Source organism: Neoarius graeffei, chromosome 3 (assembly GCF_027579695.1).
Source record: "Neoarius graeffei isolate fNeoGra1 chromosome 3, fNeoGra1.pri, whole genome shotgun sequence".
Taxonomy (NCBI): Eukaryota; Metazoa; Chordata; class Actinopteri; order Siluriformes; family Ariidae; genus Neoarius; species Neoarius graeffei.
Window position 1 is genome coordinate 53,404,773 of NC_083571.1, and position 26,455 is coordinate 53,431,227.

The window sequence follows — 26,455 nt, forward strand, 5'->3', positions numbered from 1 at the left end:
CTGGGTTCTCTATATCTAATTTTAGGACTTGTGTGAAAATCTGATGTTTTAGTTCATATTTATGCAGAAATATAGAAAATTCTAAAGAGTTCACAAACTTTCAAGCACCACTGTAGATGTTTATTTCAGACATTTATTTGGTCAGCCTCAGTGCTGCTTCTCATAGAAATATAAGTCAAGTCAAGTCAACTTTATTGTCAAATATGCTATACATGCTCGACATACGGGGTTCGAAGGTCTGGGTTCGAGCCCCGTGGCCGGCGAGGGCCTTTCTGTGTGGAGTTTGCATGTTCTCCCCGTGTCCGCGTGGGTTTCCTCCGGGTGCTCCGGTTTCCCCCACAGTCCAAAGACATGCAGGTTAGGTTAACTGGTGACTCTAAATTGAGCGTAGGTGTGAATGTGAGTGTGAATGGTTGTCTGTGTCTGTGTGTCAGCCCTGTGATGACCTGGCGACCTGTCCAGGGTGTACCCCGCCTTTCGCCCGTAGTCAGCTGGGATAGGCTCCAGCTTGCCTGCGACCCTGTAGAACAGGATAAAGCAGCTAGAGATGATGAGATGAGATTATCTACTTGTGTTGCCATGTGTTAGCATATGGTGGTAGTGAACAATGTTATCAGGGTTGAACAGCAAGAAGTGTGAGTTTGATGGACTTTAAAATGTCCTTGTAAATGTAGCCTAATGGTTAAACTGAATTACTGAATTTTACTGTGCTAAATGGTACTGAATATTCTTGTCAACATAACCAAACATTACATAAGCTTTCGAGTGCAGCTGTTCATAGCTGTTGAGCATGCAGGATGTCCTACCTGGCACACCATGCTGTAGTGAAGCTCCAGCCTGAGGTAAGGGTGCTCTCTGTTCAAGAACAGAAATCATCTAATTAGTTAACACTGCTGGAGAACAAACACCTACAAATGAGAAAAGAACAGAAAAGCACTTAACTTCAAAACTCACTTATGGGATAATGTAGGCTTCAGGGTTGGTTTTTTATTTCCATGAGAAACTGATGTATAAAAATCTATTTTACATAAACACTGACTGCCAGAATTCAGCATCTGTCTTTTGACATCCATTAATCACCCTTACAAAAAAAAAGAAGTTTATTCAAGGGCGCTTCTAGTATGCTTCTTTTAAACTAAAGAGAGTATGCTTTCAGTTTACTTTTTACTTACTTATCATAGATATACTTAATAAAGTTATACGTGAGTATACTTGGCTTATACTTAAAAGTATATAGAAAAGTCTAAGTATATTAAGCTTATACTTAAACTTTTGATCAAGATGTACTTAACAAAAGTGTAATAAAGTATTAAAATATTTGTGCCTTATGTTTAAATGTACTTGCCCTGTAGTTGTGCTCATCATTTTGATAGTAGCCTATAAAATACTTCCTTTTTCACACACATTGGCTTCTTTGTGATCTACAGCAGCATGTTTGAAATCCCATCTTTTAAACATGCACCATAAGTTTGTGGTCAGCTCTGGGATGGAATAGCTTAAGAGTAAACAGTGTTGGAACTTAAACTTATCTTTTATGTACACAGTGTTATTAACCCACAAAGAGACAGATAAACATTTCTCTATTTTATTTGCCAACAAATTTGTAAACAAAGGTGACAGACTTCAAATCATACTGGCTGTCATTATACGCCATCACCAAAATACATCCGAATTTTTACAATTTCATCAAAAAAAAAATCAAGGCAAATCTCATCAAAGGTTGTTTTTTATTTCTCCTGAGTGGGATAATTAATTATTTTTTATTATTTCTTTAGAGCTTGGATGTCAATTTCAGTTGTCATTGCCATGTTTTTATATTTTGGCATTTAATACAATGTTGCTTTAAATTTTGATTTTTAAAGAAAATGAAAAAATGTTCTTAATCCTGAATATCTGTTATTTTGTGAATTCTTACCTTTATAACTTCATTGTAACTTTAGGTACAAAACACTTAAGGTTGTCTACTGGTAGTGTGCAATTCGGTAAAGGTTCGGGCTAGAAAACTAACAGTAGACCTGGAAGGGTAATTGCAGTAAACTTCAAAACTAAAAGTGGACTAGATGTATAGAAGCAGTAACTAAGAGTATATTTCCAATATGCTATAAAGTATACTTTTATAAACTAAAAAGTGGACTAGAAGTGTGTAACGAGTAAACCAATAGGACACTCAAGCTGGAAAGTCTGCACACCCCTTTCACCTTCTCCACGTTTTATTACGTTACAGACTTAATCTGCAATAGATTGAGTTCATTTTTTGTCACAAAATCCTACACAAAATAGCTCATAATGACAAAGTGAAAGCACGTTTTTAGAAAATATGCAATTTTATTTTACTGACAAAAATAGGTTATTTAGGGGTTACATATCTGTACACACCCTTAGCCTAATACTTGGTTGATGCACCTTTAGCAGCAATTACAGCTTCAAGGCATCTTGGGGAAAAAAGCTACAAGTTTGGCACACTTGTTTCTGGACATTTTTGCCCATCCCTCTTGGCATATCCTTGCAAGCTCCATCAGGTTGGATGGGGAGCATCGGTACACAGCCATTTTCAGCTCCTTCCACAGATGTACAACTGGATTCAGGTCTGGGCTCAGACTTTCTCTGAAGCCACTCCTTTGTTCTCTTGGCTGTGTGCTTCGGGTCGTTGTCATGTTAGAAGTTAAAATCTTCGCCCCCGTCTGAGGTCCAGAGCACTCTGGAGCAGGTTTTCAAGGATCTCTGTGTACTTAGCCGCATTCATCTTTCCCTCTATCAGAACTAGTTGCCCTGTTCCCGCTGCTGAAAAACATCCCCACATCATGATGCTGCCACTGCCATGCTTCACTGTAGGGATGGCATTAGCCAGGTGATGAGCGGTGCCTGGTTTCGTCCAGACATGACATTTGGTATTCAGGCCAAAAAGTTCAATTTTGGTTTCATCAGACCAGAGAATCTTGTTTCTCATGGTTTGAGAGTCCTCTAGGTGCCTTTTGGCAAACTCCAGTCAGGCTGTCGTGTGCCTTTTACTAAGGAATGGCTTCCATCTGGCCACTCTACCATAAAAGGCCTGATTTGTGGAGTGCTGCCTGGATGGTTGATCTTCTGAAAGGTTCTCCCATCTCCACAAGGATACACTGGAGCTCTGTCAGAGTGACCCTCGGGTTCCTGCTCACCTCCCTGGCCAAGGCCCGTCTTCCCCGATCGCTCAGTTTGGCTGGGCGGCCAGGTCCAGGAAGATTTTTGGTGGTTCCAAACTTCTTCCATTTGAATGATGAATGAACCCTTTATTATCACTGTACCAGTGAAATTGACCATCAACCTGTCCTTACATACATACATACATACATACATACATACATACATACATACATACATACACACACAATTAACAGAGGGGAAGTAGACAGGACAGGAAGACAGGGAAAAAGAAATTACAGAGAACATGAGGAAAGGAGAGGAGAAAAAAGCAAACCCCACCCTATGCTACAGTGAGGAGTACAGTGTGGGAACATTAAAAAAAAAACCTCAGCACATAAGCACAAAAAACACAAGTACACTTTACAACATGAAAACACGGGACTTGAGGGGGGGAAGTGGGGGAAAGGGGGGAGCGATCAGGGGTGGGGGGGAGGGGGGGAGGTAGAGGTAACCCAGCGCAAGCAAGCAGCCGTCCGCTCCTGCAGCCATGAGGGCGCTGGTCACGCACCCGCTTGTCATACTGGGGGTGAAAGCAGTGACCGCGGGAAGTGGGGGAAGGAATGCGAGGAATGCGAGAGCGTCTCACAGCAGTGACCTTCAGGGGGAGATGTTGTCCCAGCAACGGCCTTGGCCGAGACCGGTGCTGTCTCAGAGAGCCGAAAGCAGATAAGATTGGGATTGTTTGGTCTTGGGGCGAGCAGACGCATTTTTTGCACGTCCAATCTTTTCGTCCATTTTTGTCCAATTTGGTCTCCGAAATACTTTTTCTTTGCAAAGCCGAAAGCTTCTCCATGATGTCATCCATGTTGTGGTTCAAGTTCTGAATAACCACAGTCTGAGTGCCAACAGCTCTGCCCACCGCTTCAATCATATCGGGCAGCTTTATGGGGCTTTGAACAGATGTCACCGTTGTCTGAGTTCCTCGATAAACCAGGGCAATGCCTAATCCAATCAGCAAAAGTCCTGTAATCATGGTTCCGAATAGGTAGATATCTTCAATGTCCTCCACAGAAAGAATCGCCAGGCACACGACCCGCCACCGCTCCCAAGCATCCATTGTGTAACCAGCCGCGAACATTCCGGCAGGACAGGCGGGTTCCCCCGAACCCAGGCTTCTCGTCGAGAAAACTGTCAATTTCGTTAGGAGACCAGTTTATCAATTCCATGATTTTTTTTTTTTTTAGTTTAGAGAGTAATGCAGAGAGAGTCTATCAAAAGTGTAGACAGACGAGACGAGACAAAGGAGCACAAGCAGGGAAAAAAAAAAGGAGGGAGACGGAGAGCAGAGAAAATGCGACCGCCTTCCGTGAAAGCACAGAGAGAAAATGAATGATTTATGAATGATGGTGGCCACTGTGCTCTTTGGGACCTGTAAAACTGCAGCAATTTTTCTGTACCCTTCTCCAGATCTATGCCTTGACACAATCCTGTTTCTGAGGTCTGCAGATAATTCCTTTGACCCCATGGCTTGGAGTTTGCTCTGACATGCACTGTCAACTGTGGAACCTTATTGGCAGGTGTTGCCAATCCCCAATCGTCCAATCAATTGAATTTACCACAGCTGGACTCCAATTAAGTTGTAGAAACATCTCAAGCAGTATCAGTGGAAACAAAATGCACCTCAGCTCACTTTTGGGTGTCACATCAAAGGGTGTGCACACTTGTGTACATATATTTTATATTTTGATTTTTAATAAATTAGCACAAATGTCTAAAAACCAGCTTTCACTGTCATTATGGGCTATTTTGTGTAGAATTTTGTGACAAAAAATGAACTCAATCTATTGCAGAATAAGTCTGTAACGTAATAAAATGTGGAGAAGGTGAAAGGGGTGTGCAGACTTTCCGGCTTGACTGTATATTTTCAGTATACTACAAAGTATACTTTAGTAAACTAAAAAGTGGACGAGAAGTATAAAACAAATAAACTCATAGTACATTTCCAGTATATTATGAAGTATGCTTTTGTAAACTAAAGAGTGGACTACAAGTATAGAACTAGTAAACTATTAGTATACAAGTTTACTTGTGGTAAACTTGCAGTACAAAATAAAAAATACTAGTTGTATACTCAGAGTTGACTTCTCTTAGACTTAAAGTATACTTTTTATAAACTAAAAGTGGGCCAATTTAGTCTCAAGAAGTATTAGATTAGTTTGTTTATTTACAAGTATACTGTAAGTACATTGATGTCAGTATACTTGGTACACAAAAGTACACTTAAGGAAATATACTTTAACTTTACTTAAAGGGGAACAGAGGGCAATATATAGAGTAAATATAACAATAAAATACGAACCTTATTCAAGACTTACAAGTTTTTTGTTCTAAGGTTGGAAAGTTATAGTGTTTTGAAAGTAGCTCGAGCAAACTATTTCCGCAGTTTGAACAGCCCGCCATGATATTAATTTTATCCAATCAGAATGCACGTTCATTTGCTCTGCGTAACACTCATGACGTATGTATGTGCCCAGTTGTGTTGGCTCATTGAGGTTGGGAATAGCACGTGTGAAATACCTGTTTCTGCCTCTTGCGACGATTTCGCAAGTCCACGGGTGGCGCCTATCTCATTGCAGCAAATAAATTCTGCTGGACTCGTGAGCAACTCTACGTTACATTTTCCACACGAGCACCACGCCGTGTCACCTGCACGCAGACGCTCTGCCCCACGCTCGCCATGCCCATGGTCAGCATCAGTCTCATCCAGGCCCGGCGCCGTGGGGGGGCGAAAGGGGGCGTCGCCCCCTCGTGGCTACAGCCCCGCCCCCTCAACGGAGACTCAGATCACTTAATTGTTTTCTTAATTGTTATTGTGGGTGTATGTGTGAAATGCTGACACAGCCGTGCACACACAGACCTGTGATAAGGACAGGGGGAGGGGTCGTGCGGGCAGGGTTTTTACATGTACACTTACAAGTGCACTGTCTCTGCAATATGCAGTCAGTTTACGGGAGTAGTCTTTCCCCCACCGAATTAAACGAATTCAATCACAATATTGTGAATCCATTTTCTTTCTTTGTAGGCTAAGTTTATCTCCGTTTATGTCGGTGTATGTGTTCATATATGGGCCGCTTTGTGCGCAAATAACGTAAGAATATGTGTCGTTGACGTCACCCCCCATGCAGCAGGGGTGAAAATTCATCACTTCAGAGTGTTTAGTCCCCTACACGCCTAAACTGGGATCGCGGATTAAGTGGTTAGCGTTGACTCGGTGCGAGTCAGGAAGGCTATTACTGGTGCAGCCGCGGGGTCTGCTGATTTTTTTAAATTATGATTTTGGCCGCCGAGCCAAGTACCTTAGACTTGCATTGACGTTTTGTTTTCATGCCGCGGAGCTATTTGTATGTATTTTAAATGTAAAGGACTTGCCTGTAGGTTTGTGTGTGTTGTTTTATGTTTGGCATCTTTCCGGTTGTAACGCGTGTGAGAAAATTAGAGGGGAGGGTTAACAGGTGGGCACGGGTGTTGATAAAGCGCAACTGCCCTGGTAATATGTCACATGATTTTCCCGTACTAAAGCAACCTTCGGGGCCGTGGTTTTGTGGTTGGCGCAGTTAATTGTTTGAAACACGTTGTCAGACCGCCATCACTACTACACACTATATGAAAAATATTTGCCCCCTTGCGATTTCTAATTGCCCCCTTAGTAAACTGTTCCTGGCGCCGGGCCTGGTCTCATCCTCGCCGTCATCCGAGCTTTCTTCTCTTATTTCATCACCGGAGTCGAGAGTACCTCTCCTAGGTTCAAACTGGTACCCTTCTAAGCCATAGCCTGCTTGCAGTGTGTCTTGCGGGATCTCTTCGTATGATTCGACAGAGCTGTCGCTTTCACTTGATGCGCCCGACGCCATGATTACACGCTTCTCTCCTCTATTTCAGAGAGTTCCGTTAGTGCAGTGGGTAGCGCTGACGTCACGGTCTTTTAAAAATGGCGACTCTTGTGCGGTTTAGCGTATAAAGTACCTATTATATTTACAATTACCAAGATATTTCGTTGTTTTCTAGTATATAAATTTGATAGAATACTTAAGAATATGTTACTTTGTCACATCAGCAACTGTATATATTATATTTGGTACCCCTTTAAGTATACTTAATAAAATGAACTTGATGTATACTTTTTGATAAGGGAAACAAATTGAGTTTTCACAGAACATGTTTGCTGTCTTATCAATGTGTGGTAAAATTCCTTAAAAATAGCACATACCATACAGATGTGGTAAATCAAGGTGAGACTGAAAATGTTGGAATATACATTTAACACTTAATTCTGTTTACACACAGTCAATCTGAGTCAATCTCCAAGAGGTAGCACATTCTGCATTGCATTTGCTAGCAGTTCTACTTTGGAAGTGAATGACTCAATTTGGGCTGGAACAACTACAACTGACAATACTGATAAAAAAAAAAAAAAACCACACAGTTGGCAATGAAATTCATGATTGAATAGTTGGACTGTGTTGTAAAGCACACTGATGGAAGTGTGACTGGTGGAGCATTACATTACATTACATGGCATTTAGCAGACGCTCTTATCCAGAGCGACGTATAACGAGTGCAAAAGTCAGGTACACGAAGTTCTGAACTTCTAGACAAGAAAGTTCTAGTGCCAACTGAACAAGTGACAGCAATACCTAATGTAATGCTCTGTTGAAGTGCCAATACTCAACAGCCAAGGAAACAAAAATCAACCATATCAAGTACAACTAAATAGAGCACTGAAAACGGCTAACCCCAGGCTAGACGGTACACAGCCTGGGTTGGTCTAGACCGAAACACAGTTACACAGTGGGCAGGGAGGAAGTGGAGCAGGTTACGAAACAATACAAACTCCACTAAAGTGTGGAAATGTTTTACATTATACTGCACTGCTGAACTCATGGCATAACTTGTGCTTTCATGTGGGTAATATTTAAATTTGTAGTCATTCATTTTTGAGAAACCGTGGAAGCAGAATGTCCCTGGTTGAACCATGCTTATGCTTAACCACTGTGCATTCCTGCCCTATCACAGAACATTATCGCTATCATGCCAGTTCGGCTAAAAAGGTGATATTTAACATGACAAATTGTTAAAAATGACTGAACATGGCCTTCAGTCAATGATTACTCCATGAGATGAATGGATTCTCACTTCAAAATACAATTCATGTTATGAACTTTGTGCATTATTCAGTGTTGGGAAGCGAGTAGTGAAGCTATTTGTATAAATTTGCTTGTAAGTAGCTAAAATATTTTTTCAACCTAGTAGCATCGATGAAGAAAAAAACGAAAGTCCAGAGGATCGGTACGAATGAAGACACGCCTAGGTATATTAACAGATGGAACACCAGTTGAAGTAGTAGACCAGTTCACATATCTAGGGAGTAACTTTTCAAAAGATGGCGATGCAGAGACAGATCGAAAGTGCCAACTTGGTAAAGCAACCACATCTTTTAGCCGACTATCAGTGTGGTCATCTAAATTATTTTGTATCTCTACCAAAGTTAGACTCTATCTTGCAATTGTCGTACCTACAGCTTGTGAAACTTGGAAAATGACAGCGTAAATGGTTCAGAAGTTAAACGTGTTTCACAGAAGGTCACAGTGGTCGTCGTGCACTTTTCCAACATGACTAAACACACATCTAACGCCACTGTTGGATTTCTGAAGAAGAACAGGGTGAAAGTGATTCAGTGGCCGAGTATGTCTCCTGATCTGAAACCAATCGAACACCTATGGGGAATTCTGAAGAGACAAGTTGAGCATCACTCTCCATCCAGCATTCAGTCACTAAAAGAGGTCGTTGTTGAAGAATGGAAAAAGATTGATGTTGCAAAATGTCGCCAACTTGTTCATTCCATGCCTAGAAGACTTGGTGCCGTCATTAAAAATCATGGAGGCCATACAAAGTACTAGATGTAGTCGTTTTTGTTGTGGGGTGTACTCATTTTTGCACCACCCTAATTTGAGTAAAACTGAAAAAAATGTGTGTAATCTAAGTTATATTATTAACCTTACTTTCACGTTATAAGTTAAACAGATGTTATATTAAACTTTGTCTTTTCAACATTTTTTACCAGCTGGGAGGGCCGTATGGTGAAATACTGTGACTGAGGTCTTGAAAGTACTGAGCGAGGCCCTCTGGGCCGAGGTCAGTATTCAGGGCCGAGGTCACGGTATTTCACCATACGGACCGACCTTAAGCTGGTAAATAATATATTTATTTTTTTCTTTACCAAATTCTAACAGAAAACGAGAGCGCCCGAAAAGGAAAACCGAGCTGAGCCGCCATTTTGAATCCTCATTCACGGCTGTAATGCAAATGGCTTCCTCCTCGGTATACAAGTGCACTTCCATGGCAGGAAAAAAACCTACATTGTGCTGCCTATGTAGTCCCCTATTTATACAAAATTGAGTCATTCAGGATTCAGCCATGTTTTTGCTCGGTGTTTTTGCTCGACCAAGGTTATACAGTATTATGACCTTTATGTTGCATAAATAAAGCCATTTGGTGAAACTTTGAAGAAGAGATTCTACTGGTTTAAAGTTTTTACCTAACGTATTATGTATTAGGATAACATGGTCCAAAATGGGCCTCATTAAAAATGAGAGCAAGTTAGAGGTTTTTAGCTTTCTCCTGAAATATTTTCTTTTATTTCTTCTTCCTCAGGGTAGTAAAACTCACTTTTGCTGTGAACACTGTCGTTATCGTCCATGCTGTAAAATTAATGCTATTTTGAATCCTCATTCACGGCTGTAATGCAAATGGCTTCCTCCTCGGTATACAAGTGCACTTCCATGGCAGTAAAAAAAAAAAAACAAAACTACATTTTGCCGCCTATGTAGTCCCCTATTTATACAAAATTGAGTCATTCAGGATTCAGGCATGTTTTTGCTCGGCGTTAGGAACAGTTACACGTTTTTAGCTTTCTCTTGAAATGTTTTTCTTTTATTTCTTCTTCCTCAGGGTAGTAAAACTCGCTTTCGCTGTGAAGACTGTCGTTATCACTATCCATGATGTAAAATTAATGCTATTCTCCTGCGAAATGCGATAATAAATGTTAACAAAAATTGCTACTATGTTTTTTGGTGTTGTGAACGAGCGAGTCGCCAGAGGTCCGTAACTGGGGTCCGTACCGTAGGATACGGACCCGCTCGCCAGCCAATCAGAGCGCAGGATTTGATGGAAACAGGACCGTGTAAAAAATATTTATATTCTTTAATATAAAAACTAGTAGGCCCTACTTTTGAGAAATACAAAGGCCCACAGAGCACAAAGAGGGTATTAGAAATAACCTTTTATTACTTTTCTATTGAGTGTACAGATTTAACTTTTTTAACCTAATTAGCATACTAACACTCATTTGCATAATTTATTTGTACTAATTTTTCAAACTTTGTATTCAGTATACAACAATCTGTGTGCCTGCCAATTTCCATGTAAATATCTTGAAAAATAGAAAACTTATTCAGAAAAAACATTTGATCTTATGCGTTAATGAGGCCCATTTTGGACCGTGTTATCCTCATACAGAATATTACGGCAGTTTTCCAAAAAATTAAGCTATTTCTTTCAATCTTTGATTTGTAATATCTCAAGAACGGATAAACATATTTTAATTCTGTAAAAATGTTGTTCTGCATTCAGTTCTGAATTGAATAAGAGCAGTTTCAAGCAATTTGGACTGAATTTGAATTTTCACTTGATATGCCTAATAAGTTTTTTTTTCCCCTTTCTTTTTTTTAATATATAAACATATCAAGTGTGATCAAGTCCCTGTTCTGCTTTTGGCTGAAATCGAAGTTAATCCCCAAAAGACTTGATTCACTGTTGAATCCAGGTATTGAATACTAAGAATACTAAAAGTCAACCCCAAATCTTTGGAGTCGATTCAACAAGCTGAAAATGATTCACCTCGTGCGCGCGCACACAGCAACAAAATGAATTTAGCATTATATTTTAAATTTGCTTGGTTGTAATTAAACAAACCAGGGCTTGAAATGCAGATTTAAAAAGTCAAGAATACATCACCTTTCATGAATTTGGACATCTCGTTTGATTGAGACTTGATAATATTCTTATGCTGTGACAAAAATTTCTGATAAATTATTTATGCTGTATTGCAGTTATTTAATTAAGCCTAGTTAAGAGTGCTATAGTCGTATAATTTGAATTAAATGCTATACAGAAATATTAAGAAATATTTGGCATTTTTATATACAGTATTTTTTTAAAATAATCCCACTACTTAAAAGATTGCTTAATTATTCACAATAATAATTACCTGTATCACTGGACTCAAAGAACATCTATGAGTGTAGCCACAATTTAAAAAAAAAAAAGATCAGTATGAGAGAACAGATCTCCTCTATATAGCGGTACTCCCAAGGTGCAGAATTACCATCTATATGAGATTTATAGGATTCAGTTTGATCGAGCAACAAATTGTAATTACAGCAGCATGGTGGTGTAGTGGTTAGTACTGTCGCCTTACAGCAAGAAGGTTCTGGGTTCGAGCCCTGTGGCCGGCGAGGGCCTTTCTGTGTGGAGTTTGCATGTTCTCCCCGTGTCTGCCTGGGTTTCCTCCAGGTGCTCCGGTTTCCCCCACAGTTCAAAGACATGCAGTTAGGTTAACAAGGGTGGCCTTGGGCTGAAGTGCCCTTGAGCAAGGTTCCTGACCCCTGACTTCTCCCCGGGCGCTCTAGTGTGGCTGCCCACTGCTGAGTGTGTGTGTGTTCACTGCTTCAGTGGGTTAAATGCAGAGGATGAATCTCACTGTGCATGTGACAAATAAAGGTCTCTTCTTCTTCAGTTAGCCACAAAGAAATATGGGTTTCAAAGAACCTTTTACTCTGCGTTATCTGATCACAGCACTTCATAAGGGCATTGATGGAGGAGGGAAAATGTGATACTTCTTTATCTTCGTAGCGTTTATCACTTATCTTTTAAATAATATCACATTCAGGTGTGGCATCTTCAAACGAAGACTCAAAGGACCGAAACTGTGTTGAGCTAATGTTTTGCAAAAGACTGAGAGATGGAGAGAGAGAAACACTACGTTCAGACTGCAACCTGAAACGACCCATATCCGATTTGTTGTGAAATCCGATTTTTTTGTTAGGCCGTTCACATTACCAATTACATGAGACTTGTATGCGATCTCCAATATGAACGGAAAACGACCCAAAAGTGTCCCGCATGCGCAAATTGACACGTAATAAGCACATCTACGTAATACGTAAACAAAACAAAAAAAGCGCACTCTTCAAGTTTAATGATTTCTTTTTTTTGTTTGTTTGTTTAATTATCTGGTTAGTGTTAAAGTGTGAGGTCTCGTGTGTGTTTTTGTTTCTGAACTGAACTGAAATCGTGTAGCCTGGTAACGAGGGTTGACTCCTAAATGTCTCTCTAATTTCTATATAAGTGCACTACATGTTACTAGGAAGTAATGGATTTTTAAACTCTATATAGTGCACTCGAGCTTCAGTAGGCAGTCGTTTGGGATACGGCCGCTGTATTACCAAACTCTTAATTCAGGCTTAATAATTTGCACATATTTATTTCGTCCTATTAATAAACTTTTTCTACATTTTTATAAATATTTATTTAGATTGTTTATAGCCAGCTGAATTCTGCAACTTCTCTCAGCGCTGGCTCAAGGTGCAGAAACACCAGTGCAGTTTGCTATGGAGATGAGGCGAGACCTGGCGATGTGGTTTTTGTGGCGGCGGCGGAACTCACACAATAATCTGATTAATGTGGGCAGCAGACTAATGAGACCGAAGGTGTCAAATTACTGGAAATTTCCAGAACAATCTTATAATCTTGTAATACAGGATGGTTTAAGTTATAAATCAGTTATAGAAACTGTTTTATTTAATCAGGCTAACAGATCAACATCCAGGTCCCTACCAAATCCACCATTAGCTTGATCAATTCTATAAAAGTCTATTTAAATTCTGAAAACTGTACAAATGTTGTTGTTTTCCACCAAAGAGGCGGGATTAGCCAACGCAGAATAGTGACGTTTGTCTCTTGTTGATGACGTGTAGGTCGCATGAATGCAACCTATCCGGTCAGGCTGCAGTCGCATGTGAAAATATCGGATATGCATCGGATTTAGGACCACATATCCAAGCGGCCTGGGTCGCATGTGAAAAAATCGGATCTGTGTCGTTCAGATTGTCAATAACAAATCGGATACAGGTCGCATATGGGCAAAAAAATCGGATATGGGTCGTTTCAGGGTGCAGTCTGAACGTAGTCAAAGAATAAATGAGAGAATAGATGAGTGTGTTGCTATAATTGCTATACCACATTTATCTTTTGACTCAAACTGCCAGAAATTGTTCAAAGATTCTCATATCTCCTTCAAATCTTCTCACGATGTATCCACTAGCAGCTCATGTCTGAGCTTTATTAAAATCATTTTTCAATCTTCTCTCTAGTAGCGGTTTTTGTTTTTCAAATCTAGGGAGCTGCGGAAGAAAACAGGGACATCATTATTCTCTTTTTGATGCAGTCAGAAAATATTACTGGAAATCAGAACATCTTAACATTGCAGTGTAAAGCTTTCTAAAGTAACTAGCCTATTTCCATGGTCAAGTTTTCAAAGTAGCCATCTTGGTGTTATCTTACAGGTTGAACACTTAACACAAATCAGTGGGGATTAACTTGTCATACACTGCAGTTGACCGTAGGAGGTCCTAATGCCCTGTCCTTGCATGTCAGAATTGCTGTAATGCCTGTGAAAGATTCTCAAAATGCAACATGACACCACTATCTGCTCGACCCTGAGCTTCTCACTACAGTCTGGGTATCACTCATTTTATAAATACACTCACTGGCCACTTTAATAGGAGCTTGCTGTTGATTCTTAGATTCCTGTTCTTGGTTGCAGGAGTGGAACCCAATGTGGTCTTCTGCTGTTGCGTCCTGGGACGCTTTTCTGCTCACCACAGTTGTAAGGTGTTGCTATATCCTTCCTGGCAAAAAAGCTAGAATCAATCTGTCCATTTTCCTCTGACCTCTCTTATCAACAAGGCACTTCCACCCACAGAACTGTCGCTCACTCAATGCTTTTTTGTTTTTTGCACCATTCTGTGTAAACTCTGAAGACTGTTGTGTGTGAAAACTCCAGGAGGTCAGCAGTTTCTGAAATACTCAAACCAGTCCATCTATCACCAACACCCATGCCATTTTGAGATCACATTTTTCCCCATTCTGTTGTTTGAAGTGAACATTAACTGAAGCACTTGATTTATATCTGCGCAATTTTATGCATCGTGCTGCTGTCAAGGGACTGGCTGATTGGAGAAGAAAGTGCGTAAAACAGCAGGTGGATGGGTGTTCCTCATAAAGTGGCCGGTGAGTATCTCATCTCATCTCATTATCTCTAGCCGCTTTATCCTGTTCTACAGGGTCGCAGGCAAGCTGGAGCCTATCCCAGCTGACTACGGGCGAAAGGCGGGGTACACCCTGGACAAGTCGCCAGGTCATCACAGGGCTGACACATAGACACAGACAACCATTCACACTCACATTCACACCTACGCTCAATTTAGAGTCACCAGTTAACCTAACCTGCATGTCTTTGGACTGTGGGGGAAACCGGAGCACCCGGAGGAAACCCACGCGGACACGGGGAGAACATGCAAACTCCACACAGAAAGGCCCTCGCCGGCCACGGGGCTCGAACCCGGACCTTCTTGCTGTGAGGCGACAGCGCTAACCACCACACCACCGTGCCGCCCGCCGGTGAGTATATTGTTAGAATAAAATATATAATTGGTTGGGTTCAGGAAACAATCGTTAAGCAACTCAAAGGATTTTGTTTGATTTGTGGGAATGTTCCTTTGCTATCCATCCAATGTATATTTATCTTCTGGGCAATTCCATGTAAATGTCAACCTCACCATGCAAAAATAAAGCAACATGTAAAACATCAAAACCACTCCCAGAGATATCACCTAGGCCTGTATTTTACAGATGTGAATAAGTTGAACCAATTTGTAACCAACCTAATATGTCACTGTCAGTCTTTCTTTCTTATAATGTAAACCCCAAGCTAAAATCAACTTTGATCATGTACAATTCTATATTATTGCCACAAGCCACAGAAATGTATGCTAAAATCCACAAAACAGCAAAACAATAGCCATCCTAAATATTATTTAAGAACTTTGATAGTTTTAGCTGATATTTAGAGAGTTTTTCAAAGGGTTATGGTGGTTAAATTGCTGATTCTAAACGTATGCCATGTCTATTTCAGACGCGTCACATCCATAACGGAATTTCGTCACATCCATAACGCTGACTTTTCCTTCCGAAACTCTGCATGAAATACAAAATATTTTAAACAAAGATTTTTTAATATTCACCTTGGACCCCTCTATCAAATGGATATCTCCATTTCGACATTAGGTTTACAATTTCACAGAGTTTGATAAAAACGTACAGTCACCCAAGAAAAGTGATACTTTTTCTGTCACATCCATAACGCATCTTTTATTGGCATTTTCTGGCATGCCCTAGATGTACTATGGGAATTGTTCTTGTTCTATCACTTCTCCAGTATGGTACAGCCTTAAAATATGCAACACCTGTTTAAATACTGGGAGACAATAAAACATGCACTGGGTCATTTGTTGCCATTTTGAGTTCAAGTGTCACGTCCATAACGCTGGAATTGCTCCTCTGTAACTGCTTACATCTGGTCAGGGTCAGAGCCGATCCGATTCAAAATTACACTGGTCCATCACTGGCATAGCCAATTGACCTACCAGTATGTTTTGGGGAGAAGAGAAAGGAATCAGACAATCCAGAGGAAATGTGATCAAGTAGGTTAAAGTCTCTTCTAAAGAAACCATTTTTTCCCAGCTGTTTGCCCAGAGAGTTTGACACATTTATGTACACGGTACAGGGAACCTTGTACATCCCTGGTCCTCTTCAAAATAGTGGTTTGGCACCTAGTTTCACTGGACACTGGTGCAATTCGCGCTGGGTATGAAAGCTATCCACTTTCAGCTCACTAATCTCACTCATGGGCTGTTTTTACTCTCGGTAATGAAGTTTGGAAGACAAAGGAGATTTGCAGTACTACCTAGGAGAGCTCCTTTCAACTAAATCCTCGACAACAATGAACATCAGATTTGCAGATTAAGCCCAAATTACTGCTTTTAATTTTAAATCTAACATGTATATCCTGACTATCAGATTATTAGAGACATCAATTAATTGTGACAACAGATAATATTAGATAATAAAAGTAGTCAGCAAGGAATTCTTTTAGTTCGGATGTTGTAAAGCACACACACTACCACTTCATTGTGCAAACGTTGAGCAAATCAGGCAGGGGAGAAACCTTAAAAATAGACAATAAAGTTGTCTGTCTGTAAGGCTTTTCCCCTGCCTGATTTGCTCAACATTTTCACAGTGAAGTGGTACAGTGTGTGCCATACAACTCGGATCAGGGCAATTTCTGTGCTCAAAACAATTAAAATAACCTAATTCTACCTCATCTGGGAAGACTGAATTACAATGGTGCTTGAAAGTTTGTGAACCCTTTAGAATTTTCTATATTTCTGCATAAATATGACCTAAATCATCATCAGATTTTCACACAAGTCCTAAAAGTAGATAAAGAGAACCCAGTTAAACAAATGAGACAAAAATATTATACTTGGTCATTTATTTATTGAGGAAAATGATCCAATATTACATATCTGTGGGCGGCACGGTGGTGTAGTGGTTAGCGCTGTCGCCTCACAGCAAGAAGGTCCGGGTTCGAGCCCTGTGACCGGCGAGGGCCTTTCTGTGTGGAGTTTGCATGTTCTCCCCGTGTCCGCGTGGGTTTCCTCCAGGTGCTCCGGTTTCCCCCTAGCCTGGGCCCGCCCATCCTAAGCGTGACGCAACACGAGGGCCTGTTGCGAGCTTAGTCTGGCCAGGCCAAGCTATCTCCAGCTCTTCCAAGCTCCCGAAAAATCGGGAGCCAATCAACTTTGAGCATCTCCAACGGCCCTGGGTAGAGGCGTGTTCAAGGCAGTGACGTAGTAGAACTGCGACCAGAAGCCATAGATTGTTTACAGAATCTATGCCGGAAGCGCTTCATTCACTAGAAACATTACGAACATGGAGCAAGTTCTCATTGAAAACGGAGCAAAGAGCAGCCCTGGAGGTATTTATTGAAAGGAAGGACGTTTTCGCCTTGCTCCCGACCGGCTTCGGTAAGAGTTTAATCTACCAGTTAGCCCCGTCGCGTCACATACATCAGAGGAAAGAGTGATGTGATTGGTTTAAGCTTCGTCACAGCCTTTTCTGGCTTCGACCAGTCGCAAACTGAGGCATTTCAGGGAGGCGGGTCAACCACACACTTTGGGAAACGGTTGGGCTTAATATCTTTGCCAGACCAAATGCTCGCAGAGCTTTGAAGTCGCGTTAGCCAGACTAGTTTCCCCCGCAGTCCAAAGACATGCAGGTTAGGTTAACTGGTGACTCTAAATTGACCGTAGGTGTTAATGTGAGTGTGAATGGTTGTCTGTGTCTATGTGTCAGCCCTGTGATGACCTGGCGACTTGTCCAGGGTGTACCCCGCCTTTCGCCCGTAGTCAGCTGGGATAGGCTCCAGCTTGCCTGCGACCCTGTAGAACAGGATAAAGTGGCTAGAGGTAATGAGATGAGATTACATATCTGTGAGTGGCAAAATTATGTGAACCTTTGCTTTCAGTATCTTGTGCAGCAATAACTGCGACTAAACATTTCCGGTAACTGTTGATCAGTCCTGCACACCGGCTTGGAGGAATTTTAGCCCATTCCTCCGTACAGAACAGCTTCAACTCTGGGATGTTGGTGTGTGTCCTCACATGAACTGCTTGCTTCAGGTCCTTCCACAACATTTCAATTGGATTAAGGTCAGGACTTTGACTTGGCCATTCCAAAACATTAACTTTATTCTTTAACCATTCTTTGGTAGAATGACTTGTGTGCTTAGGGTCGTTGTCTTGCTGCCTGACCCACCTTCTCTTGAGATTCAGTTCATGGACAGATGTCCTAACATATTCCTTTAGAATTCGTTGGTATAATTCAGAATTCATTGTTCCATCAATGATGGCAAGCCGTCCTGGCCCACATGCAGCAAAACAGGCCCAAACCATGATACTACCACCACCATGTTTCACAGATGGGATAAGGTTCTTATGCTGGAATGCAGTGTTTTCCTTTCTCCAAACATAACGCTTCTCATTTAAACCAAAAAAAAAAAGTTCTATTTTGGTCTCATCCAATCACAAAACATTTTTCCAATAGCCTTCTGGCTTGTCCACGTGATCTTTAGCAAACGGCAGACGAGCAGCAACGTTCTTTTTGGAGAGCAGTGGCTTTCTCCTTGCAACCCTGCCATGCACACCATTGTTGTTCAGTGTTCTCCTGATGGTGGACTCATGAACATTAACATTAGCCAATGTGAGAGAGGCCTTCAGTTGCTTAGAAGTTACCCTGGGGTCCTTTGTGACCTCGTCGACTATTACACGCCTTGCTCTTGGAGTGATCTTTGTTGGTCGACCACTCCTGGGGAGGGTAACAATGGTCTTGAATTTCCTCCATTTGTACTCAATCTGTCTGACTGTGGATTGGTGGAGTCCAAACTCTTTAGAGATGGTTTTGTAACCTTTTCCAGCCTGATGAGCATCAACAACACTTTTTCTGAGGTCCTCAGAAATCTCCTTTGTTCGTGCCATGATACACTTCCACAAACATGTGTTGTGAAGATCAGACTTTGATAGATCCCTGTTCTTTAAATAAAACAGGGTGCCCACTCACACCTGATTGTCATCCCACTGATTGAAAACACCTGACTCTAATTTCACCTTCAAATTAACTGCTAATCCTAGAGGTTCGCATACTTTTGCCACTCACAGATATGTAATATTGGATCATTTTCCTCAATAAATAAATGACCAAGTACAATATTTTTGTCTCATTTGTTTAACTGGGTTCTCTTTATCTAATTTTAGGACTTGTGTGAAAATCTGATGTTGTTTTAGGTCATATTTATGCAGAAATATAGAAAATTCTAAAGGGTTCACAAACTTTCAAACACCACTGGATCAGTGCAAAATGAACAGAGAAAACAGCAGCTTTCTAATGTTATTTCTAATTAGAATAGCTTGTAATGCCTTATATTTCTATCGTAAAATAGTGCCTGAAATTAGTTTCAACCACTAATTACTAAGAAAATTTACCTTGAATACTGCTTGATATTCTGTAATGTCCACTATTGTGCGTCATGGTTGTGTACCTTTAAGCCACCACAGATGGGGCAGGTGGTGAAGAGCATTCTAGATGAAGTCAGATGGGGACAGCAAATCAGGCAGTCAGAGTGTATATCCATGCTGGATGAACCTTGAGTCCCCAAATCTCTAGGAGATTCAGGAACAGGGCATGCAGTAGCTGAGGCTTCAGTCCGCTCTTTAACGGTTTCCTCAGTCTGTTCACTGGCTGCAGCTTCTTTCTGCTCTCTGGCCTCTTCAAGAAGACTGCGTGGTGTGTCATACAGGTAACGCAGTGATGAAGGCACTTGGTACTCGTGGGTGTGGCTGACTGGACAGGTACACCGATGCTTTTCGGGGCTGGAGAATGGTGGTAGGCTGAGCAGAGTGCCGTACTCCTCTCGGGGGCTCCCTGTATCTAGGCTGCCTGTGTAGGATGAAAAGCTGCCAGAATAGGATGAGTGGCTTCCTGTGGCAATGCCGCTGTCTGAGGAGCTCTGTCGGCCAATTTCCTGAAGCCTCCGTGAAAGAGTGGGCTTTGATGGCAGTCTGGGCCCACTGGCTGGAATAACTGGCAGTTTCTCCTCTCCAGGAGAGGCAGTTCTAGTGGACTCAGCTGTGGTGGTTGGACCCGGCTCTACCCACAGGGTCAGTCGGCTGCCAATACTGGAATCTGAGTGGCTGGTTTCTGAGTCAGAGGACCCAGATACGCTGCGGTCATCTCCAGTAACTGAAGAACTGAAACTAGAGGTGGACGCTATTACAACAAATAGAAAAAGGAGACTTAGACTTTACCACGTGGGAGCAGAGTAACCGACATTTAATACCTAAAACCTTAAAAAGACAAGCACCTGTGCTATGAGACAGCAGGCTGAGCCTCTTCTCCAACTCCTCAGCCTCCTGGTTCAGTCGCTCCTCTGCAGATGCTGCACTGGCACTGGACTCTGAGAGTCATACAAATGGGAAAATTCACCAGGAACCTCTTAATCTAGGTATTTTGGAATACACTAAGCTTAGCTTCCAGTTTATTGTGATACTTTTAACATCTGCAGTTTTCAATAGTTAACGGAAGAAAAAAAAAACAGAGCGTCAGCGACGCAGTAACTCACACGGCCATGCCATGAGAAACCAGACTCATTTATAATTAGCTAAGTTGTTGTTCATGACAATCTGATCTTCAGAACAAAACAATTGGAATCAGAAACCTTTGAAAACTGAGGGAAGAGTAGTGATTTTCCTGAAAGCTCGTTAACCGGCCTAATCACAAAACCAGGGAGTAACTTTTGTGCAGACTGATTAGATCTTCCAAACAAAACAATCAGAATCAAAATCCATTGAAAACTCAGGGAGGAGTAGCAATTCTTGTGAATTGTGGACGGACAATGGACAGACTGATGGACGCCAGACGCCGCGTGATGGCAATAGAGCTAAATACTTAAGGATAAACTCTGTGCAGTTCACTCTTTTTGCTCCACCAAACACTTTTCAACTGCATAGGAAAACTATTCCACAACTGCTATAGCTCTCAGTATAAACGTTATCAATATCAGAAGTGGGCAAATGCAAGGCTAACACACATAATATGGACAGGGGCTGTCAGAACAAATTTCACTATTCACCATTATGTAATATCCAATGCAGTGAGCACATACAGGCCTGTATTCCTACTGGGCTGTCAAAAGATACAGCAATAACATAGTCCCCTCCAAAAGTATTGGAAAGGCAAGACCATTTCTTTTGTTTTTGCTGTACACTGAAGTCTTTTGGGTTTGAGATAAAAAGATGAATATAAGAGAGATCAGAATTTCAGCTTTCATTTCCTGATATTTACATCTAGATGTGTTAAACAACCTAAAACATGGTTTTATGAGCAAACGTATTGGAACGCGTGGTCTTCACGTAAGCTGAAGTCACAATATTTGGACAATATTTACATATCCCTTGCTTGCAGTAACTGCGTCAAGCCAGTGACCCACTGACATCACTGAACTGTTGTATTCTTCTTTTGCAATATTTTTCCCAGCCCTTTACTGCAGCTTCTTTCAGCTCTGGTTTGTTTGGAGTCTGTTGAGATTCCTCTTTAGGAGGCGAAATGCATGCTCAATAAGCAAATTCGGCATATTGGTATGCGCGGTGCATGCTGGGCCGGGTCAAAGGGCATGGCTCCCCAAATCAAAAATAATGGTGAAGAAAGAGATGAAACAGAAGAGTTGGATGTTTGGAAAGTCAATGGATTAAAAGATCTGTGTAGAAAAAGGGACTATGCAGTTACAGGAAAATGGAAGAAAGAGCTTGTGGTCCTTGCTTAGATATTAACTTTGCAAAATGCTCCCGTAATGTTGAGTAAGACGAAAGAAAAGCAGGCAACAAAACAAGACTATCAGTAGTTGCTTCAAATAACTATTGACACCTGTCATTTGACAATCCCAGACAAATTACAACTGACTGATGATTGGGAAAGTCAGTGCGTTTACATGCACATAGAGAAAATCGAATTTCTGCCATAGCTCGACTGAAATCGAAGTTCTAAATGCCATGGATACACCTTAGCTTGGCTGAAATCAGAACGAACTGGATTTCTCGTAATCGAGCTACACGACCTAGATTATGCGATTGTAGCTGAGCTACTTAGTGCATGTAACCCTATCGAGCTACGTAGTCGAGCTACTTACTTCCCTTCCGGAAGTGACGAGTGACGAGACCACAAGCGGGAAACAAAACAGCCTCAGTCGGCATGACAACAGTAGTAGTAGCGAGCAGCAGAAGAGGTCAGGAGGAACAAGGAGACAAAAAAACAAAAACAATTGAACTTTTTGTGTGTTTATTAAGACATAAGTTAAATTGTAAGCAAAAAATGGACTGTAGAAAAATATACAATTGTGCAAAATAAGTTGTCTTACAAAACAGTGGTCTGCGCAGGACAGTTTGTAGCCAACAGGTGGCAATGACATGTGGTGTGAATGTAAAGTGGAAATCACTCCTCTTCTTCATGACGACAACCGGAAGTGTACCAACACGATGGGGCGCGTAGCGCCACCTGTGGCTCGGGTGCACAATGTACCTCACACAATAGCTCGATTTCCTAGTGTGCATGTAGGATTGGATTTCTCTGGCACCCCTGCTGGGACCCTTAGCTCGATTACCGACAGTAGCTCGATTTGGATGTGCATGTAAACGCACTGACTGAAAAGGAAGCTGTTTACATTTGGGGCCATTTGCAAACCCCATTAGCCTAGTTACTTTCAGATCTGTTCTATAGATTAGACTGTATTCAAAAAATTACACAAAAGTGAAACTGCTAACTAGTAACAGTGCTGTAACAGGTCAGGGCCTACACACACACACGTATCTAGGCCTAGAGCTATTTACCAGCCTATAACCTAGAGCAGGGGTCTTCAATCCTATCCGCAAAGGGCCGGTGTAGCTGCAGGCTTTCATTACAGCCAAATTGGAGGCTCACTTGATTGTTGACTGGAGACGAGGGTGAAATGATTAAACAAGTGAAATCAGGTGTAGCTCCTGCTTGGTTGGAATGAAAGCCTGCAGCCACACTGGCCCTTTGTGGATAGGATTGAAGACCCCTGGCCTAGAGAATTCCTAGGTAGTGTTAATAAATAAGGGGCCTATATATGAGGGAAAACTGGACAAAAACAGGATCAACTTACTAATTTGTTTGTTATGTCAGTGTAAAGTAAAAACAAAAGAATTGACCTTGCCATTCCAGTACTTTCGGAGGGAGCTGTATATGTTCGCAAAAATTGCTAGATTCAGACTTATGATCCTTCCCTTTATCTTCTTTGCAACCCGTTCAGATTATTAAAAACCAGCATGCAATTTATTTAGCTGTTACCAAATTCTTTTCGTCAAAAGATGAACTTTTCACATGAATCTAGATAAACCCTTTCGGACAAATATTTACTTTTAAGCCTGAAAAAAAAAAATCAGGTGATACCATTGTTCTTTTTACTGATAATGCAGATTACAGATAATAAATAAAATAAGAATACAGCGGTGATGTGATGTACCACAAAATCAAGGAAAACGATGCAATACACTAATCAGTGTGTTATCTGTTGTACACTTTCTTTGTACATTATTGTAAGGAGTTTGTAATGATAGAGTTTGAATATGAAATGCTGCCCTCTTGTAGTGTATTTTTGTACTGCAGAACCAGTGGAGACGAATGTAGAGGGTGGGGTGTTGAGGCAAACGCCTAGCTGTTTGTTTAACATTTAACTACTATTAATAGGTCTACCATGCGGGAATGATGGCATGCAACCAAATAAAAACACAGACAGAGGGAGGCTGTTGATCTTTCAACAACATTGCTAATAAGGGCTATTAAACCAACTTTTAGGAAACTTTGGAAAATATTTTTTCTTTGTCACTGATGGCAAAGCCAACATGTTTTGATTCCAAGGAGAAGTAACTGAGAATGGTGTGAAATTTGCAGAGCCAACGCATCTGTTGCTGATTTAGTTTCTAGTCAATGACTACATAAACTCAGGCACAGAGGAGCACAGGGCTGCTCTTATTACAGCATGTACAGAGTGTGGACAGTGGAAGAAAATGAGAGACACAGTGACCTAAAGTGATGGAGAAGGGGAGGAAAGGGAGACTGTGTACTACAAGTAATTAACTGTGTTGGAGGCTGTGATGTGACTTCAGCCCCCACCTCGCCTTCTCATCACCCAGTAATTATTCTGCTTATGAGTGCAAGAATAGTTGATGAGCTCAGACCTGTTTGGCTACTGTGAAGTGTGAGAACAGAAATACCTACAAATCTTAGCTGACTGACTGATGCAGCCACACACTAATGAGCGAGCTGAACAAACACATGCACATGATCTATTACCACCACCGTCACGCATCTGAAAATGAAAACACCAGGAAGCTTAGGCACAAATGGAAGAAACTTAATGAGATGGAAAGCATAAATAATTGACATACAATGTATTGTGATCATTTAAACTGGATGGTGATTATAAAGTTTTGACACTGTACTCATTGCTAATGTAATTCTACCCTGCATGCTTATAAACCTGAATTAATGAACAGTCATAGCTGTGAACATGCTGTAGCCAGTATTTTCAAATGATCATATGCACTGAAACACACACAAACACACACACACACACCTGGCAGCAGCGGTTTGATTCCAAAGGGAGCTCTGGAGGGAGAGATGCCGCGCACAATGCAGTCAAACAGAAAACTGATCTGCTCCCCTTCAGCACAGGATAAGAAGAACACACCAGCCCCTACACACAGACACATAGACCTTTAAAGGGCTGATGACACGAACATGACTCTATGCAATTTCTTAAATAAACTATACAACATGGCAAACATGTTAGATTTCTGTTATAATTACGTGAAAAGAAGCTGTTGTTACGCGAATATCCAACTTTTAATTGCACAGCGCAAGAAAACTGGGTCCGTGGCTCGCGGCCATGTTGTGACGTCAGCGGGAGAACACGCTGCGGTTCACTGGCTGTTCTACTCTGGTTCTACTCAATGGAAATGGCGCATGAAAACGCCGGTGAACTCTCTAGTGCTAGCTCTTCCTCTTCTGGGAGTCTAGAATTGTGTTGATCTCTTCCGAATAGAATCTATGATAGCCTACCCTCTTTACCCTTTGCCTCTCGTTGCTAGGCGGCAGTTACATGAAAGCCGCAAGCTTTCACAAGCAAATACATGACTGATATCACACCGACTTTATGATTACATTTATGATTATCATGTAGAATCTATAGCTCTACGTACCTTTATCTTATGTCGTTTCACAACACATGTTCTGACAGGAGGACTGTCTTTGGATCCGGCATAGCTACTAGTAGACCCCCTCCGGAATACTGGCAGTGTTGCCAGATTGGGAGGAATCCCGCCCAGTTGGGCGGTTTCAAGTGCATTTTGGTGGGTTTTGGACATATTTTGGGCTGGAAAACTTCAGCAGTATCTGGCAACACTGTGTAAGCACTGCTGATGGTAGTAACACACGTTTGTGCTGAACTGAACACCCAAGAGATTCTTTTAAGCTGGGAAGGGTGTCAAAACAATCCAAATCGAAGTGTTCAGAGCACAGGACGGATGTTGGTGAGGGCTCCCACTTGTCACGAGTGCGCCTGACTTGCTTCACCCACTTCGCATGCAGCTCGGGATCTCTGGGAAACTTGAATAAACTTACCCCATCCTTGTGGGTTTTGGAGCAAAAGCTGGCAACAGAACGCGAAGACATAATAACTATATATATATATATATATATATATATATATATATATATATATATATATATATATAATGTCTAATAAAAATACTAATAATGATAAACTGAACACCTGTCGCATCAACAACAAACTGGTAAGTGAGGAGGAAAGTTCTTTCGCTGACGTCATATAGCTCCTCCTCCTCTTTCGTCTCCTGGGTGCTGCAGCCCTGTCAAATTTGCCCAAATAGCCGCGTTTTTTATCATAACTTGTCATAACTTGTAAAATAGGCGCCTTCGTGAATTAATATATGGATCATCAGGAATTACTTTTTATGTTATAAAACATCGCCAAAGATGTCAAAAACGTGTCATCAGCATTTTAAGACTTACCTCTGAATGTCCATTATAAGTGAGTTTCTAAAAAAGACTACAGATGTGATGTATAGGGATTAAGTTCAAAACACTGGAATATTCCTTTAAAAACATGACAAGAATAAGATTCGTGTCTATTCAGGATAGCAATGTACTGAATATTATTATACATACAGGACACTTCTTCCATGGAATAAAAAACATGCGTTCTATTCCCTTTTAGTGGGTTTCATTCATTTGGTTTGATAGCATGCAATATTGTTAGCATATCGCTTATCCTGTGTGCATTACGTCACTCTACCCAATGGAGAATGAGTGTTGAAGATGGCTTACAATATTGCATGGTTGTCAAGACAACATGACGCCACATGTCGGAAGTGTAAAACTTCCACACTAGCGAGTGACTAACAATTTGCAAACAAACATGGCTGCCAGGTTTGTTTCGTTAAAT

The 26,455-nt window shown here is 41.3% G+C and overlaps 1 protein-coding gene across 11 annotated transcripts in view; it reads right to left on the reverse strand.

Moving 5' to 3' along the window:
* Nucleotides 1-26,455, reverse strand: part of LOC132883405 (protein Dok-7-like) — a 105,188-nt gene that overhangs the window by 35,700 nt on the left and 43,033 nt on the right. For all 11 annotated transcript variants that reach the window (XR_009654317.1, XM_060917007.1, XM_060917006.1 and 8 more), the window contains 4 exons: nucleotides 24,566-24,685; nucleotides 20,279-20,371; nucleotides 19,457-20,184; nucleotides 807-855 (listed from right to left, as the gene is read on the reverse strand). Coding sequence is in view for 10 of the 11 variants with exons in the window: in XM_060917007.1 (XP_060772990.1) it covers nucleotides 807-855; nucleotides 19,457-20,184; nucleotides 20,279-20,371; nucleotides 24,566-24,685 (990 nt within the window). In the remaining variant the exon portion in view is untranslated. The remainder of the gene's footprint in view (nucleotides 1-806; nucleotides 856-19,456; nucleotides 20,185-20,278; nucleotides 20,372-24,565; nucleotides 24,686-26,455) is intronic.